This window comes from Panthera uncia, chromosome B4, assembly GCF_023721935.1.
Source record: "Panthera uncia isolate 11264 chromosome B4, Puncia_PCG_1.0, whole genome shotgun sequence".
In the NCBI taxonomy this organism is placed as follows: domain Eukaryota; kingdom Metazoa; phylum Chordata; class Mammalia; order Carnivora; family Felidae; genus Panthera; species Panthera uncia.
This window is the reverse complement of record NC_064809.1, coordinates 114,403,159-114,420,811: the sequence shown is the minus strand read 5'-3', so window position 1 is coordinate 114,420,811 and position 17,653 is coordinate 114,403,159. Positions and strand designations below refer to the sequence as shown.

General features: G+C 39.7%; 1 protein-coding gene across 1 annotated transcript in view; it reads left to right on the top strand.

The window, feature by feature from the left end:
* LTA4H (leukotriene A4 hydrolase) overlaps positions 1–17,653 on the top strand; it is a 34,467-nt gene that overhangs the window by 9,196 nt on the left and 7,618 nt on the right. The window contains exons 4-15 of the mRNA XM_049626109.1: positions 1,878–1,946; positions 3,578–3,682; positions 5,167–5,219; positions 7,096–7,168; positions 7,441–7,581; positions 8,366–8,389; positions 9,075–9,145; positions 9,817–9,928; positions 10,478–10,622; positions 11,601–11,704; positions 12,126–12,196; positions 14,307–14,361. Coding sequence (XP_049482066.1) covers positions 1,878–1,946; positions 3,578–3,682; positions 5,167–5,219; positions 7,096–7,168; positions 7,441–7,581; positions 8,366–8,389; positions 9,075–9,145; positions 9,817–9,928; positions 10,478–10,622; positions 11,601–11,704; positions 12,126–12,196; positions 14,307–14,361 — 1,023 coding nt within the window. The remainder of the gene's footprint in view (positions 1–1,877; positions 1,947–3,577; positions 3,683–5,166; positions 5,220–7,095; positions 7,169–7,440; positions 7,582–8,365; positions 8,390–9,074; positions 9,146–9,816; positions 9,929–10,477; positions 10,623–11,600; positions 11,705–12,125; positions 12,197–14,306; positions 14,362–17,653) is intronic.

Below are 17,653 nucleotides of genomic sequence, written 5' to 3'. Positions count from 1 at the left end.
GGGAGAGGGAAAAATGGGTGATAGGCATTGAGGAGGGCATTTGTTGGGATTCCCCAAAAACCAAGAGAATCTACCCCGAAAACCAAGAGCACACCTTACACACTGTATGTTAGCCAATTTGACAATAAATTATATTAAAAGAAAAATAAATAAAATAAAAACTAAGAATAAAGAATCCTATAATTAGAGACAATCTGTCACAGGGATAATACATATCAAACTATCTTCTAAAAAGAAAAAAGACCTAATTCTGTTAATCAAATAATTTACAATTAAAGGAACTCACTTTGTTAAACACTTACTGTATTTTCCAGCACTGTGTTAGGTACTTTGCATACTTAATCCTCTCAGTATTCCTCTGGGATAGATACTATGTTAGGCTCAAATTTGAATACAAGTCTATTAAAAAGGAAGCCATAGTGGAACACAAAATAGACATGTTTCCTTTCTATTGGCAATTGGAATACCTTTTTAATCCAAGAAACCCTTAGTTCAGTAATCTGAAAGAGATACGGTTTTCTAGGCACGAGTGTACAAGTTGTGTGCTCTCTTAGAAACATCTGATTTTCAGTCAGTACTTCTTTTAGAATGTCCATAATCTAAAGTTGGCAACATGTGCAAGATTTGAGAGTCACAAGAATGTGAATTTTCAATATGGTATTCCACTTCTCATTGGCAACAATGTTTGAAATACAGGAAAGAGATTGCAATTAAATTAAGAAATGACTGCGGTTAATGGGGAAGCTGGACATGATTTTGTTCGACAAGTTTGCTACGGTTGCCCTCCGCACGTGTGCCTGGGTGTGGGCTTTTCCAGTGAGACACTTGTCAAAACCACTTTGGTGCTGCTGAGCCACCAACTAGAGATCGTTAAGGAACTCCAAAGACATGGTCTTAGAGGCCTGTTTTCGGAGAATCAGGTGGTTCTTCTAGTCTTACTTAATCCAGGTAGAAGTCATTTAGGATCCCATGTCCTTGGAGAATCTATTAGATAGGAAGTGAAAAGGGCTAGAGTTTGGGGGTTGTAAGGAAGCGTGCAGTGGCAGCAAGTATGTCTAGGATCTGTAACAAGTTCAGACAGAGATGTTAGTGTCCGTGCTCCTTTAAGCTCAGGGGACTGTCTCAAGGAGGCTGGGGCTGCTTTGCTCACCGGCAGTCAGTCCAGAGTTATTTGTCAGCCAGGGTACAAAATCATGGGTACTCTGGCCATTCTTCTTGATGGAACCGGCACTCGTGACAGATGGATGGGGAAGCAGAAAAACACTGCATCTCATGCGAATGAATCTGTCTAGATGGTATTGAGGAAGACTGTTCTTTCTCCTTTTCATCTTCGTTTTTACTTGTCAAGACTCTAGCGACATTCCCCAAGCTGTTTTCCTCAGAACACAGACGTCGCATGAGATGTTAATAACTGACCAGAGAAAAATGGTTCCCCGTCAAAAACAATTGTAAGAATTCAAACAGGTTTCTTTATTGTAGGTCTTTTCAGAGTCTTCAGGAGGCTATGTTCCAAATGACTCATTAAGACAGGGATGTAGAATGCATGGTTTGCCATTTTATTTCACCAACGAGCCTTTTTTTCTCAGGGTCCCTAACAGCTTCTCACTGGGCACTACTGTTACTCTAAGTAGAGAGTAGGAAACAATGTTTAAGGTTGCTTCCTGCTTCAACTGAAATGTGACGATTGACCATACAAAATGGAAAATCAAACTTTTTTGTCCACAAGTCTGTTTTTGCTACTTCAATAGATCTGAGCAAGTGTGAGACATACTTTTAAAAAGAATGTGTCTAAGGACAGTGCTGCAATTTTAACGATTTCTTAATGACTTGATTTATAAGAAAGGAGAATAGCTTTCTCTTTCTTCCCCCCCGCCCAGGCCATCCACTGCAGAGCAATTCTTCCTTGCCAGGACACTCCTTCTGTGAAATCAACCTATAGTGCTGAGGTAAGTATCACAAATTATTAACTAAATTAAATGAGTCATGTAACTAAATGTGGTAGAAATGATAAGCAGAGAAAATAGTTGGATTTTTATAGTTAGCAATACTTTACTTAATTAAATTCTATATGAAATATGTACCAAACAAGCTGGGGCCCTCATTTTGCATCTCTCAAGATTTTATTTTTAAATAATCTCTACATCCAACATGGGGCTTAAATTTACAGCCCCGAGATTCAGTGTCTCATGCTCTACCGACTGAGCCAACCAGGTGCCCCTGCATCTCTCTTTTAAATAAGTTCTTTTTCTTTTATTTTTTTAATGTGTATTTATTTTTGAGAGCGAGAGAGGGAAGGGCAGAGAGACAGGGGAACACCGAGTCTGAAGCAGGCTCCAGGCTCTGAGCTGTCAGCAGAGCCCAACGTGGGGCTCAGACCCATGAACCCATGAACCGTGAGATCATCACCTGAGATGAAGTCGGACGCTTAACCGACAGAGCCACTTAGGTGCCCCTGCATCTCTCTTTTAAAGGTAGTTTTGAACATAAGTGTAATAAAAGGAAATGGGTACTATTTTGATTGTAAAAGAAATTCAGAATAAAGGACCTCAAAGCAAGAACTTGGGGACAATGTCTTTTAACTTTTAAAAATTAACATTTGCAGGATTAAACGTTCTAGAAATGTGCTCTGTAGCCACATAAACTTCTGTCTAGGTATCCTAACAGGCATATATTGCAGATTTACTGAATACGTTTCCGTCTTGTTCTTGTCATAGGTACTGCTAATCGTTTTTCAGAAAGGACTATGATAATAAATACATACTAAATAAATAATAAGCACTAAATAATATTAAGTACATACATACATTCATACATACGTACTAGCTCCCAGGCCAGACCTATTTGGACCAAGCAAATAGAATTGAGGACCAACCTGTCTTTACGGGGCCTTCTTGATTCTGAGATCATCCCACAACCAGACCACACCTACTGTGTATAGGGCTATAGAACACTATATACTTGGAGGCAAAGAATCTCAGCTTCTAGACTCTCCTCTACCATTTAATAACTGCATGACCCGAGGCAAGTCTTATGACCTCACGACCTCAGTTGTCTCATCTGTATAACACATCACTGCCTAAAGAGAGAGAGGAAGCAGAACCAAATTATTTCCCAAATGCTTTTCAGTGCTAGAATTATCGTTGTTGTAGCACTGGTTCTGGAGCTCCTGATTCTGTATCTGCCCCAGAGATAGCTTTAAATACTGGGCCATGCAAGAAGAATATGAAAGTCTAGAACTTGGAATGGATGTTTCCTCGATCGTTAATACTGAGGGGATAGTCCTTGATTCCAGCAGTCCAGGCAGTTAGTAAGTAGCACAGCTAGAATTTTAAACTAGTTTCTACCTAATGCTTGTAATATGGATGGATGAATGGATAGATAGATACTTCACATTTGTTTTCAAAGAAGCCAGTTTTATGTATTGCTAGCTTTATTTATAAACCTGATATGTACAAACTTACCTGGCCAACAGTCTATTGCATAGTTAAGAAGGGGAGAATACATTATTTTACATACAGAGTTGAAGATACATAGCATCTTTTATTTATAACTGGAAATGACTTCTCTTCTTGATTAGGTGTCTGTTCCTAAAGAATTGGTGGCACTTATGAGTGCCATTCGTGATGGAGAAGCACCTGACCCAGAAGACCCGAGCAGGAAAATCTATAGATTCAGCCAAAAAGTAAGTTCTTAGCGTCTAAAGTTTTGGTTTAATTGGTGGTGAACTACGAATAGCTTTTACCCATCCAGAGAGAAAATTACATTTGAAATATTTCAGAATTTAGGAAGCATCTTCTTTTTTCTTCATTTCTTTTTCTTTTATGCCTATAAAATGTTGTGTTCTACTTACAGAGTTGTACTAAAGAAAGGGGTTGCTGGATAAGCAAAGTGAGGAGCATGGCCTGATCCCATTTTCTCTTATCCCAGTTAGTAGCAGATTTTCTGTTATTTTAAGTTACACTTTTGCCCGCCTTGGTACCACGGTACAGGCATGTGGTTATTTAGTGTTTATAAATGGAAGGGCTATATTAGACCAAAAAAAAGAAAAAAGAAAAAAACCAACAACACTGTGTTACAATCCTTAAAATTAAAATTCCTGTGTAATTTAAGCTGGTAATTTGACTTGCATCTTTGACCTTTGATGAATTGTGTGTGTGTTTATACATAGTGCTTTTAGGTTTTTTTTAATGTTTATTTATTTTTGAGAGAGACAGAGACAGAGCATGAGCAGGGGAGGGGCAGAGAGAGAGGGAGACACAGAATCCAAAGCAGGCTCCAGGCTCTGAGCTGTCAGCACAGAACCCAACGCGGGACTTGAACCCATGAGCAATGAGATCATGACCTGAGCCAAAGTCTCACACTTAACCAACTGAGCCACCCAGGCGGCCCTGTGCATGTTTGTTTTTGTTTTTTTTTTCAACGTTTTTTTTTTGGGGGGACAGAGAGAGACAGAGCATGAACGGGGGAGGGGCAGAGAGAGAGGGAGACACAGAATCGGAAACAGGCTCCAGGCTCCGAGCCATCAGCCCAGAGCCTGACGCGGGGCTCGAACTCGGGGCTCGAGCTCACGGACCCTGAGATCGTGACCTGGCTGAAGTCGGACGCTTAACCGACTGCGCCACCCAGGCGCCCCATTGTTTTTGTTTTTAATTGACCTCCTTCACAGTACATGTAATTGAGCCACAGCGGACAGTTTTGCTCCTACACCAGCATCTGGGATTCCAGGCTCCCAAACCTTCAGCATCCTCTTACTGCTGGATTCTTTTATATGTCTCTCAAATATACCAGGAGCGGTTTTTAAAAAGAAAGTAAAATATTGTTTTAGATCAAGGAAAACACTGAAAAACTTAAGAGAAAAAGCACAGTTCCTTCTTACAGATTACTTTTTGAGAAATGCTTAAGATAGACCTTGTGCAATCATGATTTTCACATTTCAGAATCTGTCCTTCCTAGTAAACTGAAAGAGAAATAGATGTTTTGAAATGTTTTACATCACAATTTTGAACTATTTGACTCCCTAAAAATGAGAACTGTGAAATTTGAAAAGGAATTTATTTACTTTTAAATATGAATTGTCTTGCTCTATAACATTTTTAAGCACTAATTTGAGCACGTGTGTGGGTTGTTTTTTATTGTTTTTCGTTTTTTTTTTTTCACTCCCTTTAGGTTCCGATCCCCTGCTACCTGATCGCTTTAGTTGTTGGAGCTTTAGAAAGCAGGTGAGCGTTCGAACAAATCTTGAGGTTTATGAAAAGGTTAAACTTTAGGCATCTTGAATCTCTGGCAGGATTATTAACTAATAGCTCATTTGTGCATTTCTCAAGATACCAAGCTGACAGCTCTGGAAAAATCAAATCTAATTATAAAATGTAAATAGCAACTAATTTTAAATTAAAGTCTTTACCAGTTGCCCTTCAGATTTTCCAAGTATTATAGAATGAGCATGCTCTTACCTTTTTTTTTTTTTTTTAATTTTTTAATGTTCATTTATTTTTGAGAGAGACAGAGACAGAGATAGAGCATGAGCAGGGGAAGGGCAGAGAGAGAGAAAGACACAGAATCCAAAGCAGGCTCCAGGCTCTGAGCTGTCAGCACAGAGCCCGACGCGGGGCTCAAACTCACGGACCGCGAGATCATGACCTGAGCCGAAGTCGGACGCTCAACCGACTGAGCCACCCCGGCGCCCCCCACTTTTTTTAAAATGTGACTACTAGGCAATCTAAAATTAAATAGGCAGCTTATACTTGTGGCTCCCTTTAAATGTATTAGACAATGCAAGTTACATTTCTACTCAGTGTGGTCTAGAAACCAATAGCTTTGGCATCACCTGGGAGTTGGTTAGAAAGGCAAATTCTTGGGCCCTATCCAGACCTACTAAGTCAAAGTTTGCAGATGAACAAGCTTCCCAGATCATCAGTAGGCACATTATGCAAGTTTGAGAAGCAACAACCTAGAATCCACTGCCTCTCTGGGACGGGACACCTAGGCAAAAATCTTGTTGTTCGGGGTTTGGTGCTACATAAAATTTTTAAGATGAAATGTAGATGAAAAAAATATTTTTGAGTTCTAGCCCTATATAAGTGATATATGTAGTTCCATTTGTTTCTTTTTAAAAAAAAATTTTTTTTAATGTTTATTTTTTGAGAGAGAGAGACAGAGACAGAGGTACAGAGTGAATGGGGGAAGGGCAGAGAGAGAGGGAGACACAGAATCTGAAACAAGCTCCAGTTCCGAGCTGTCAACACAGAGCCTGACGTGGGGCTTGAACTCATGGACCATGAAATCGTGACCTGAGCCGAAGTCAGAAGCTTAACTGACCGAGTCACCCAGGTGTCCTTCTTTTTTTTTAAATTGTGGTTTAAAAAACCCCACAAAATTTACTATCTTAATCATTTTTACATGTACAGCTCAGTAATCAGTAGTGTTCAGTATATCCACATTATTGTGAAACAGATTTTCAAAACTGTTTGATTTTGCAAAACTGAGACTCTATACCCTTTAGAAAACAACTCCCATTTCTAAATCCCTCCACACCCTGGTAACCACCATGCTACTCTGTTTCTATGAATTTGACTACTTTAGATACCTCATGAGTGGAATCCTAGAGTATTCATTCTTTTGTAACTGGCTTGTTTTATTAGGCATAATGTCCTCAAGTTTCAGTCATGTTGCAGCATGTGACATGATTTCCTTGTTTTTCTACTTGTTTCTTCTTATATGAGTGTTCAACCTGTAAATGCATAACAAAGTTTACATCTGCCCCTGTTCTGGAATAACCTCTTACTGAGCCATGATTGGGTTTCTATAGCTGTGAGATTGTGGGAGGAAACTAGGTCCCCAAAGTTCTTACCAGAGCCAATCAAGGCACTTTATGTCTCAGTTTTCATTTGGCTTAGCCTGTGCCTCCTTCTAGAGCTGCATATACAACAGCAGGTTTGTATCTCAGAGAAGCCATTTAACCTCACCTCCTCCCCATAAGCACATGGTAAATCACACTAGTACTGCAAGGATTTGTGTATAGTACTTCAGCTCTTTCCTAGAACCAGGGAGGTAAGTTGTCTTGAATTTCACTTATTAAGCTTTTTAATTTTGCAGGAAGATTGGCCCAAGAACACTGGTTTGGTCTGAGAAAGAGCAGGTGGAAAAGTCTGCTTATGAATTTTCTGAGGTTGGTCATCTAGTTCCCCTTTTTAATAATCGTGGTAGACAGTAGATTTAAGGTTTTAAGGATGAAATGTTATGGTGTTAAGTGATGTAGTAAGAGAATCAAATACACCTTATTTTATGTGAATTTGTAGTTGCTACATTTTTTGTGCCAATATCATTTAAAATGAGCATCATTAACTCATAACTTTCATAGAAAGCAATATACACATTTAAGAAATCCATCATTGTGATGAATGACTAAGACATACAAATATATATGCATTAATTTTCCAGACTGAATCTATGCTTAAAATTGCAGAAGATCTGGGAGGACCGTATGTTTGGGGGCAGTATGACCTGTTAGTCCTGCCACCATCCTTCCCTTACGGTGGCATGGAAAATCCTTGCCTCACTTTTGTAACTCCTACTCTGCTGGTAAGTATAAATATTTCTTCCTTTGAAACCGAGTTCTCCCCAAACATAAAGCTAGACACGAAGAGCCTTAGACTCCTAATAATATGTTTTTTAAAAACATATTTTCTCTTATTTATGTAACTCCTCTTCCTTCCTGATTTTATTGCTTATTATGGTTATTTTCATCATCTTATTTTTCAAGAGAAAATAATTTGGCCCTTAGGGAGAAAAGAATATTATGTCCAAGGTGTGCGGGGACGTTGGGGGAGGGAAGGCTGTATAACAATAATCTGTTGATGAATGATGCAGCCAGACAGAGAAACTAGACCATTTACACTTGGTGTAGAGGTACTGGTACAACAAAATAAACAAAAGCTTACTTGACCGTGCATGGAGAAGGATTGGACCTACAGTGTATAGCTATAGCTCATATGCCTTTGTAAGCTGCTCTAAATCACTACAGACTTTTCTTAAATACACTGTGGGCAATAAGGAGAGAATAAGGTACATAAGGGAAATTAGGGCAGATATCAAACATGGAAGTAGGAGACATGTTTCCCGAAAGTTAATCACAGATAAGTATACTGGCCTTCCTGGTCCTGGAAAAATTCCTTAGATGAGGGAGAGAAAGCATGACGCTATTTTTTTAGTCCTGCATTTTTTGTTTAATTTTCTCCGTACATACCCTTTGGAGTGCCATAGTAGAAATACAGTGGACTACTGATACCACAATACATCCTGATGCAGGCGGCCTTCTAAATATAGTCTGTAATTTGAATACTAAGATAACTTTCTTCTTTTTTAGGCAGGAGACAAGTCACTCTCCAATGTAAGTTAAAATTTGTTATCAGGGTCTTACCCTCAAGAACTATTAAGTCAACTGATTTTTCTAAAATACCCATTGTATTGTTACATTGAAGATATGGCTGTAAAAGATAATTTGGGGGTTGTTGTTACATTAACAGTTAGATTTAATAGATTTCATAACTTTATGGTCTCATCTTCATACGTTTATGAAATACGTCTTAATGGAGTGATATCTCCACTTAATATTTTCTAAATAGTTTTTTGTTTCTAATTTATTATTATTTTTTTAACGTTTATTCATTTTTGAGAGACGGAGATAGTGCGCAAGCAGGGGAGGGGCAGAGAGAGAGAGAGGGAGACACAGAATCCAAAGCAGGCTCCGGGCTCTGAGCTGTCAGTACAGAGCCTGCCATGGGGCTTGAACCCATGAGCTGTGAGATCATGACCTGAGCCAAAGTTGGACGCTTAACCGACTGAGCCACCCAAGCATCCCTGTTTCTAATTTTTTAAACTGTACTTTTGTCCTTGGCCAAAGTATGATTCATATGCTGAACTAACTCCCTGAATATCTCAGCTGATGCTAAAAAAAAAAAAAAAAATTGAACATGGAATTAAAAGACCTAGAGTGTCTACTGGAGTTTAGATTAAAGTGATCCATTTCACTCCTAACCCCTTCCACTATTTACTATGAATCATTTCCATTTTAGGTTATTGCACATGAAATATCTCATAGTTGGACAGGAAATCTAGTGACCAACAAAACTTGGGACCACTTTTGGTAAGATTTTTTTATTATTTCTTTTTTTTTTTTTTTTTTAATTTAGAGAGAGAAAGATGCGGTGGGGGTGAGGGGCAGAGAAAGAGGGAGCGAGAATCCCAAGCAGACTCCATACTGTCAGCGCAGAGCCTGACATGAGGCTCCAACTCACGAACTGTGAGGTCGTGACCTAAGCCGAAACCAAGAGTCAGATGCTTAACCGACTGAGTCACTCAGGCACCCCTATTATTTCTTTATTGGTCCTTGTTATTAATTTCTTCCCTTACTTCCTGGCCCTCTGAATTGTTTTGTGGAAACATCTTGTTCTTTGTTATCATCTCTTTGATAGACAGTTAAAAAAAAAATTCTGCAACACTTGTCACAATGTTAGGGAGAGTGGAGTATTCAGCTTAAGCTTGTTATTTAGTTCCTGCTATGGTCATATTTTAATACACACGTCAAACAAGAACCAAGGCTTAATTTTCCCCTAGGCTATCTGCTGGGCTGGGCTTCCCATTGTTCTGAATGGAATGCAGAATAGCCACTTAGGCAATCTGCCTTGACTGTAGTGTTTGTGCTTTACAATGCTTTACTCTGGAAAAGCCAAAAGGAAATTTTTGTTCATTAAAATCCTCTTTCCTTTGGACTGTGTCACTGTTTTTATTTTATTTACAACAAAAAATTTTTTTCAGGTTAAACGAAGGACATACTGTGTACTTGGAACGCCACATTTGTGGACGACTGTTTGGTGAAAAGTTCAGACATTTTCATGCTCTGGGAGGATGGGGAGAACTACAGAATTCAGTAAGTGAGTCATGATGTGAAAAGCATTCATCCAAGGTTGTACAGGCATTCAAGTATAGTTTGTAAACTAACTTTACTAGGGAGCAACAAGAAAGCCATTTTTACAGGTGTGGAAAATCAAGCAGATCTGGTATGATATTCCATTGATACATGCTAATCATTATGCTGTGTAAGGTCATGTTCATGACCAGTAGGACCTCATTGGGTCTTTACAATTAATGTAGTCAGTTACTTAGTTTGAATTTTATTTGGTATATTTATGTCATTTTTCAGTGCTCCCTCCTAAAGGTTGAATTTGCTGACCAGGAATTGAAACATCTTTCTAGTTTTTTATAAGAATAAAACCCACTATTGGGCAGGAAATGTTATGGAACATGACACAAGTAGCCATTCCATTAATAGACTTCCAGAAATTTATGCTAACATACCCTACAATTTCTAGTCTCTCAGTTTAAGTTCTAGACTGTCCTACTAAAGTTATGCCTCTGGGCTTGCATGGTGGTAACCAGTCTTCATATTTGAACATTCATCGAATTCTGTGTCTTGCAGATAAAGACGTTTGGAGATACACATCCTTACACCAAACTTGTGGTTGATCTGACGAATGTGGACCCTGATGTAGCATATTCTTCAGTTCCCTATGAGAAGGGCTTTGCTTTACTCTTTTACCTTGAACAACTTCTTGGGGGCCCAGGCAAGTAGTTGGCACTTTCTGATTTTTTTTTTTTTGAGAGCAATTAAATTTTATTTAAAATTAAATAAAATTGTGGTGCTTGTCTTTAAAGAAAACACATCAGTATTTTAAAAATTATGAAAATAGTATGTACTTATTGAAAAAAAATTATGTGGTACAGAAGTTTGTAAGAGTAACAAGTGAGAGTCCCTCAGCCCCTTTCCACTCCCTAGCTAACCACTGTTAGACATCCTTCCATGTCAGAACATACAAATCTGTCTTAATGTTCTTTAATGCCACCATACTCGTTCATTATACAAATGTGCTGAGTTTATGTAACCTTCCCCTATCAATGGGTGTTGAGGTATTCTCCTTTGCTCATGGTCTTTGAAGGCCCTTCTTCACCCTTACGCATTCTGCCAGTCCCAAATTATTCTTCTCCTTTCGGGTCACGCCGAGGCCATTGCTTTTAGAATTTGTGTTGTGGGTTCTTTCTATGTTTCTTTCTCTTTTTTTAATATTTATTTATTTTTGAGAGAGAGAGAGAGAGAGCGCACAGGCATGAGAGCATGAGCAGGGGAGGGGCAGAGAGAGAGGGAGAGACAGACTCTGAAGCAGGGTCTAGGCTCCAACCCTATGCGGGGCTCAAACTCACAAACTGTGAGATCATGACCTGAGCTGAAGTCAGACACTTAACCGACTGAGCCACCCAGGCGCCCCCTATGTTTCTTCATTGTATCTTCCTCTTAATTGTAATTAGGATTTCTCTTCTCCCTTCCACTAAATTACATTTATTTTTCAAGGCCCAGCTTAAGTCCTACCTCCTTTTTTGAACATTCTTTCACCACTGGAGCCCTTACTGGTTTTGCTATTCTCTGAAAATTCTCTGTTCTCTATGGTTAATAGTACTACACTAAGGACCCCCCAAAATATTAAATAGTTACCTTTCCATTAATCAACTTCTCTTTTTCTCTTTTCTTTTTATTTTTTAACTCTTAGAGGTTTTCCTAGGATTTCTAAAAGCTTATGTTGAGAAGTTTTCCTATAAGAGCATAACCACTGATGACTGGAAGGATTTCCTGTATTCCCACTTTAAAGATAAGGTTGGCTTTTAAAAACTTTCTTATTTTTCATGCCCAATATATCTTCATCTAATGGCTATTTGATAGGCTGATTTGAATTACTTAATAGTAGTACTGGTCTAGAATTTAAGATTCAACCTTTCATTGTACTTTTTCCTATTTAAAATGTGTTCTCAACAACATGAACTAATGTGTATATATTTCACAGAGATCTGCAATAGCATGTTTCAGAAATGCATTATAATTTTCTTATTTTAGTTATTTAACAGAACACTACTGATTCATATAAATTCATTTTAGAAAAGAGACTTAGAAATGATCTTGACATGTCAGTATAGACAAAATTAACAGATTTGAGGACCTAAAAGTCTGTTTTAGATTCTTTTTGTTTCCAATGGAAAAGCCTATTCTGTAGCAAACTGGGTGCCCTTCCTGTTCGCAGGTTGATATTCTCAATCAAGTTGATTGGAATGCCTGGCTGTACGCTCCTGGAATGCCTCCTGTAAAACCCAAGTCAGTACTTACCTGTTAATACTTTCCTTCTCATTCTCCTAAATCCTCAAGCTCCTCCAAGATACCGGGGAGGGTTTTATGACTTCCTTAAGCTGTAATTAGTTAGCGAGTAGACTTCATAGGTGTTTGAACCTTAACCCTGAGGTCAAAAGAATCATTTCCGTGATATAAATCAATGAATTGCAAGTAATTACAGAATGCCTCCTTTTAGCTGAAGGTTGGTGATACAGAGAAGAGTACGATATTTCCCTTTCCTTCAAAACCTGTGTAATGAGAAATAACTTGTATAAGTATTATGTTAATCGTTACAACAGTGTTATAAGTTGTCATCCCATTTCCAGAGAAGACACATTAGGCTTAGCTAGGTAAAATGTCTTCCCTAAGTTTGCACAGTAGGTAGTAAGAGTTGAGATTCAAACCCTGGCAGTCTTTACTCCCCGGTATACTGTTGTTGTTCTTGTTGTTTGTTGTTTTCTAAGTTTGTTTATTTAGGGAGAGAGTGCACATGAGTGGGGGAGGGACAGAGAAAATCCTGACCCAGGGCTCGAGCCCACAAACCGTGAGACCATGACCTGAGCCAAAGTCAGACACTGAGCCATCCAGGTGCCACTCCAGGGTGCTGCCTTTTAAACTAAATACCCTCCTGAGGTCAGAGACCTGAACTGAGGTTGTTCACTACTATTAGCCCTTCCCGCCACATGGCGTAGTCTTGACCCGGGTAATTACAGTCTCAGCTCAAGAACCACTTGCTCAAAGGAACATTCCTTGACCTCTATGACCAGGTCAAGTCCCCGTATAGGGTTTTCTGGTGCCGTGTATGGCCTCTTCATTGTTGTTACCACAGTATTCGTTTTAAATTGGTTTGTGTGATTACCAAAGTCTTTCTCCTTCCCTACACAGAAGCACCATGCAAGCAAGGCTCATGTCTGGTTTTGCTCACTACTGTTCTTAGGACCTTGCCATAAGTAAGGGTTGTTTCTCCTCCTGCCATAAGTAAGGGCTAATTCTTACAAGGTTCTTTTTGTGACACAGAGAAGGAAGTTTCAGGGCACAAGAAAGAGATAAGCAGAGGTTTTGTACTGCCCTTTTGTTCCTTAGAAATCAGTGCTAAGAAATATTCTAGCTGAAGGTGATTTACTGCCTGAGCAGTTTACTGCCTCTGATCCCCTTTGGTTTTGGGGACAAACAAGAGGCTTTCCCTGCAGTCCACACCCTGACTACTTTATGGAGATTGACTGGCAGCTGCTTCAAAGGAGTTCCCTGCTTTAACCCATTTGTAATCTCCCCTAGGGCACAAACTCTCTTTGAGCAGGTTCAATGGTAACTTCTAATCAAAACTTATTTAATTTAGACCCTCAGGGGCAAGTTCCCTACTGTTCTCTCATGGAAACATTTCACAGCAAGCAAGCATGATTTATGGACAAATAGGGATATTTTGCAAGAATTTTGCACACATTTTACAGTCTCTTCCATCGTTGCAAAACGTGTGGTTTATCTTCTAAGTTGAGAACTCACAAATTTTAATGCAGTTTGCTTTGCTTTACAATCAGAGTTTATTTCCACTTTCTTCTGAGAAGAAATAAAATCATCACATTGTTTTGGAGTCTCCCAAGGGTCTCCTGGGACACCGTTATTTCCCCAGTGTCTAGAACAGTGCCTGTCACGTAGGCACTCACAGATTTGTGGGATGATTAGATAGCTGGAACAACAGAATGTAAAATCCACGAAAGCAGCATGTTGTCACATTGTCATGAACACCTAGAACTGTGCCTGCCATACAGCAAACACTAGATCTGCCCAACTGAGTCCCAGCTCCTTCAGCACACGCTACGGAAGCATCTGTCTTTGCGGAGATGTTGGGGTGTTCTCTCTGAAGGATAGTCAGGTGCTTCACTAATTTGGTATCCACGTGGATTTCCAGGTTCTTAGATGATGCCAGAATATTTAAGTCAGGTAGAAGATTTCCTGTTTCCATCACTCTGGTGTTCCTGATCTTTATTTAAAAAGAACTTTGAAAGTTAAGTGCGTTCTGTAGTTTCAACGTTGCATTTATGGAAAAGCATGTACATCTTTATGAAATTTAATCTCCAGTATTTTTTCATCTTTGCAGCTATGATATGACTCTGACAAATGCTTGCATTGCCTTAAGTCAGCGGTGGATGGCGGTGAGTACTGATGTGTGATTTTTGGCTCCTTGTTGAAATGTACAAATATGTCTCTACTCCTCAGGGACTTTACTTATAAACTCATGTATTTGGAAAGGTTATTCATAAATCAAGTCTGGGGGTGCCTGACTGGCTCAATCAGTGGAGTATGTGACCCTTGATCTCGGGGTTGTGAGTTTGAGCCCCAAGTTGGGTGGAGAGATTGCTTACATAAATCAAATCTTAAACAACAACAGAAAATAAGTCAAGTTTGTCCCAAGTGATACCAGCCCTCAATGTGTAAAGTTAAGTTTGGGGGGGGGGGGAGCAAATAGATGTTTGGTACTAGTTCTCATTTTTCTTGCTCCTTTTTCAAGTCTTAAAAAAGGTATGCAAAAATATTTGCATTTTCTTTTTCTTCTTTTCCTCATAAATCACTTGTAAGATACTGTTTCAAATATAGCGCTTACCCATACCAGGTAGGTCTAACCTGGTCTCAGGTGAGTGCTAATGCCAGCTGTTAGGGAAGAACCGAGGCACATTTGCTCTGTCGATCGGTGTTGTTCACATCTATGAAGCCTCCTAAAGAAGAGCCTCTCTGTGTATATACTGAAACATAACCCTTAGAGAAACCTGAGTGAAGATGTACCCTGGACAGCGCTTTAATGAAAAATATCAGAAAATGTAGGAGCAATCCTTGTAGGGGAAGAAAAGTACTTTTCCCTCTGCCCTCTGAGTTCTTAGCTGAGAGTCCTATAATAAAACGCAGATTACCAAGAGACAAACAAATTTATTAACATGTATATCTCATGCGTACATGGGAGAGGCCCATGGAAAAATGACTAGCTCAGATGTGCCTCATTCAGGACTAAACACCATTTCAGTGGGGAAAATAAATGATTTTTAGGAAAGATAAATGGGCCCTCAGGGGAACAGATGGAAGGTATGACAGTTTGTGACAAAGTTTGGCTGTGGTGTCAACTTTTAGTTTCCTTTTCTGTGATAGGAGTCAGTCTTGCCTGATTGATGAGACAGTTGAGCTCCTTTTGGAAGGTCTGTCTTTAGGCAGATGAGCATAGTGCAGAGAAAACCTCTCCTTGCCCTTCCTATTTTTCAAGAGCCTACAACTGAAATAATCAATATACTAAAGTGGCATATTTGGGAGTAGTGTATTTTGCTACCCTTCATCCTGTTATCTGCAACAAACTTAGATGTTGCCTTTTGACACTTGTTTCTAAAGTTTAGTTATAAGTAACTGATGCTAAGCAGTAAGTGATGAGCAGCATGAAAAAGATACAGGGGCACCTGGGTGGCTCAGTCGGGTAAGCCTCTGACTCCTGATTTTGGCTCGTGTCATGATCCCAGGGTTGTGGGATGGAGCCCTGTGTCAGGCTCCACTGAGCCGGAGCCTGCTTAAGATTCTTTCTTTCTCTGTGTCCCTGTCCCCCCCACCAACCGCTTGCGTATGCACAGAAACAAATGAAGTCACAAGAGGTCACCAGAAAGAGCCAGTACCTCCACCTGGGGCGGGGGACAGTGCATTGGGGTTAGCTGCAGCATGGAGGACAGCTTTGTCCAGAAGAGGGTATTTCAGCTAGGACTGGATATGGTTTGGGCATGGATGAGGTAGAGGAGGACATTCTGGGTGGAAGGGACAAAGTCCAAACAAAGTTTTTTTTTTAAGCAGCAACAAAACGTGGAACCTACGCAGATAGGTGAGTTCTGCCTGGTTAGAGCTTAGAGCCTATTCATCTGGTTCATCTCCCAACCCTCCTCTTCCCTTCTGACATGGGGCCATAGCCACAATGACTTCCGTTAAGTTCCATTGGGTTTCATTAAGATAGTGTTTTTCCATTCCTTCCTGCCTTCTATAATGCTGCCCTCTCTGCTTCCTCCCACCCCTCACTCTCTCCTCATCCCAGGCTAAGTAAGGCTTTCCTTCCTTTTTTCCCATAGGATCCTAAACAGCCTTATCACACCATTTCTGTCTTTGTGTGTGTGTGTGTGTGTGTGCACGCGTGCACACGTGTGTGCTATCATTAAAGTACTCTTATCAGATTGGAATGACTCAGTTAGCCAGTTCAGTGAGCCAGTTAATTGAAAAAATTGGCTAAAGCATGGTGTCATAAAAACTAATCATAAGGAAGACATTTTATTTTAAAACATAAATTACTCAGATTTTTACTATGGGGCCAAAGCTGTGTATCAACTGCATAAACTAAATTCATGATGCACCTATAACTTCCAATTTTAGTTTCTTTTATTTTTTATCTATTTATTTTTTAAATGTTTATTTATTTTTGAGAGAGACACAGTGGGAGCAGGAGAGGGGCAGAGAGAGAGGGAGACATAGAATCCAAAGCAGGCTCTGAGCTGTCAGCCCACAGCCTGGCGCAGGGCTTGAACTCACAAACCGTGAGACCATGATCTTAGCCGAAGTGAGACACTTACCCAACTCAGCCGCCCAGGTGCCCCAATTTTGGTTTCTTTTAAAGTGGGAATAGAATTTAAATACACTTGCAAAGCAGTTGGTAGCTCCTTCTAGATTTTTCTGTTGTTATTCCCATCTGTTTGCAAAGATCTTATCTACAAATTCTGTAGCAACATTTTTTGTACAGCACTTTTTAAGTTAAAGTTGACTTAGTTTGTCCAGAGCAATAAACTTAATATTTATAGAGACTTCTTCTTTTTTTTTTGGCACTCCTCTTTCATCAGTATACCTATTATTTAACAGGATTTCCTGCTTACAACTACAATTGACATAAACACATTTGGAAACAAGTTTATGTAGTTAACACATAAATCAACAGGTGGGAGAAGAAAAGCACAGGTTTTGAAGGGGTGGTCCACCCACTCAGAGCAAAGGGCGCACCCTGGACACGAGTCCACACATTTTACAGAGAGGGTAGAAAGTATCGGTTAATCCAATGAGTGGTTTTAGTGGAGCTCATTTTTTTGTTGTTGTTTTTGAGAGAGAGAGAGAGAGAGAGAGAGCATGAGCAGAGGAGGTGCAGAGAGAGGGAGGGACTGAAGATCTGAAGCGGGCTCTGGGCTGACAGCAGTGAGCCTAATGTGGGGCTCGAACTCACGAACGACAAGATCACAACCTGAGCCAGAGTCAAATGCTCAACCAACTGAGCCACCCAACTGCCCCAGTGAAGCTCATTTTTAAAAAGCTTTTACTGTAAATGTATTTTCTTACAGTATTGCTTGTATCTGTTTCTTTCACCAGGCGATAAGCTCCTTGAGAGCAGAAATTGTTTTTATTCATCTCTATATCCCCAGTGCCATCCCCATTTATCCACTGTTGGAT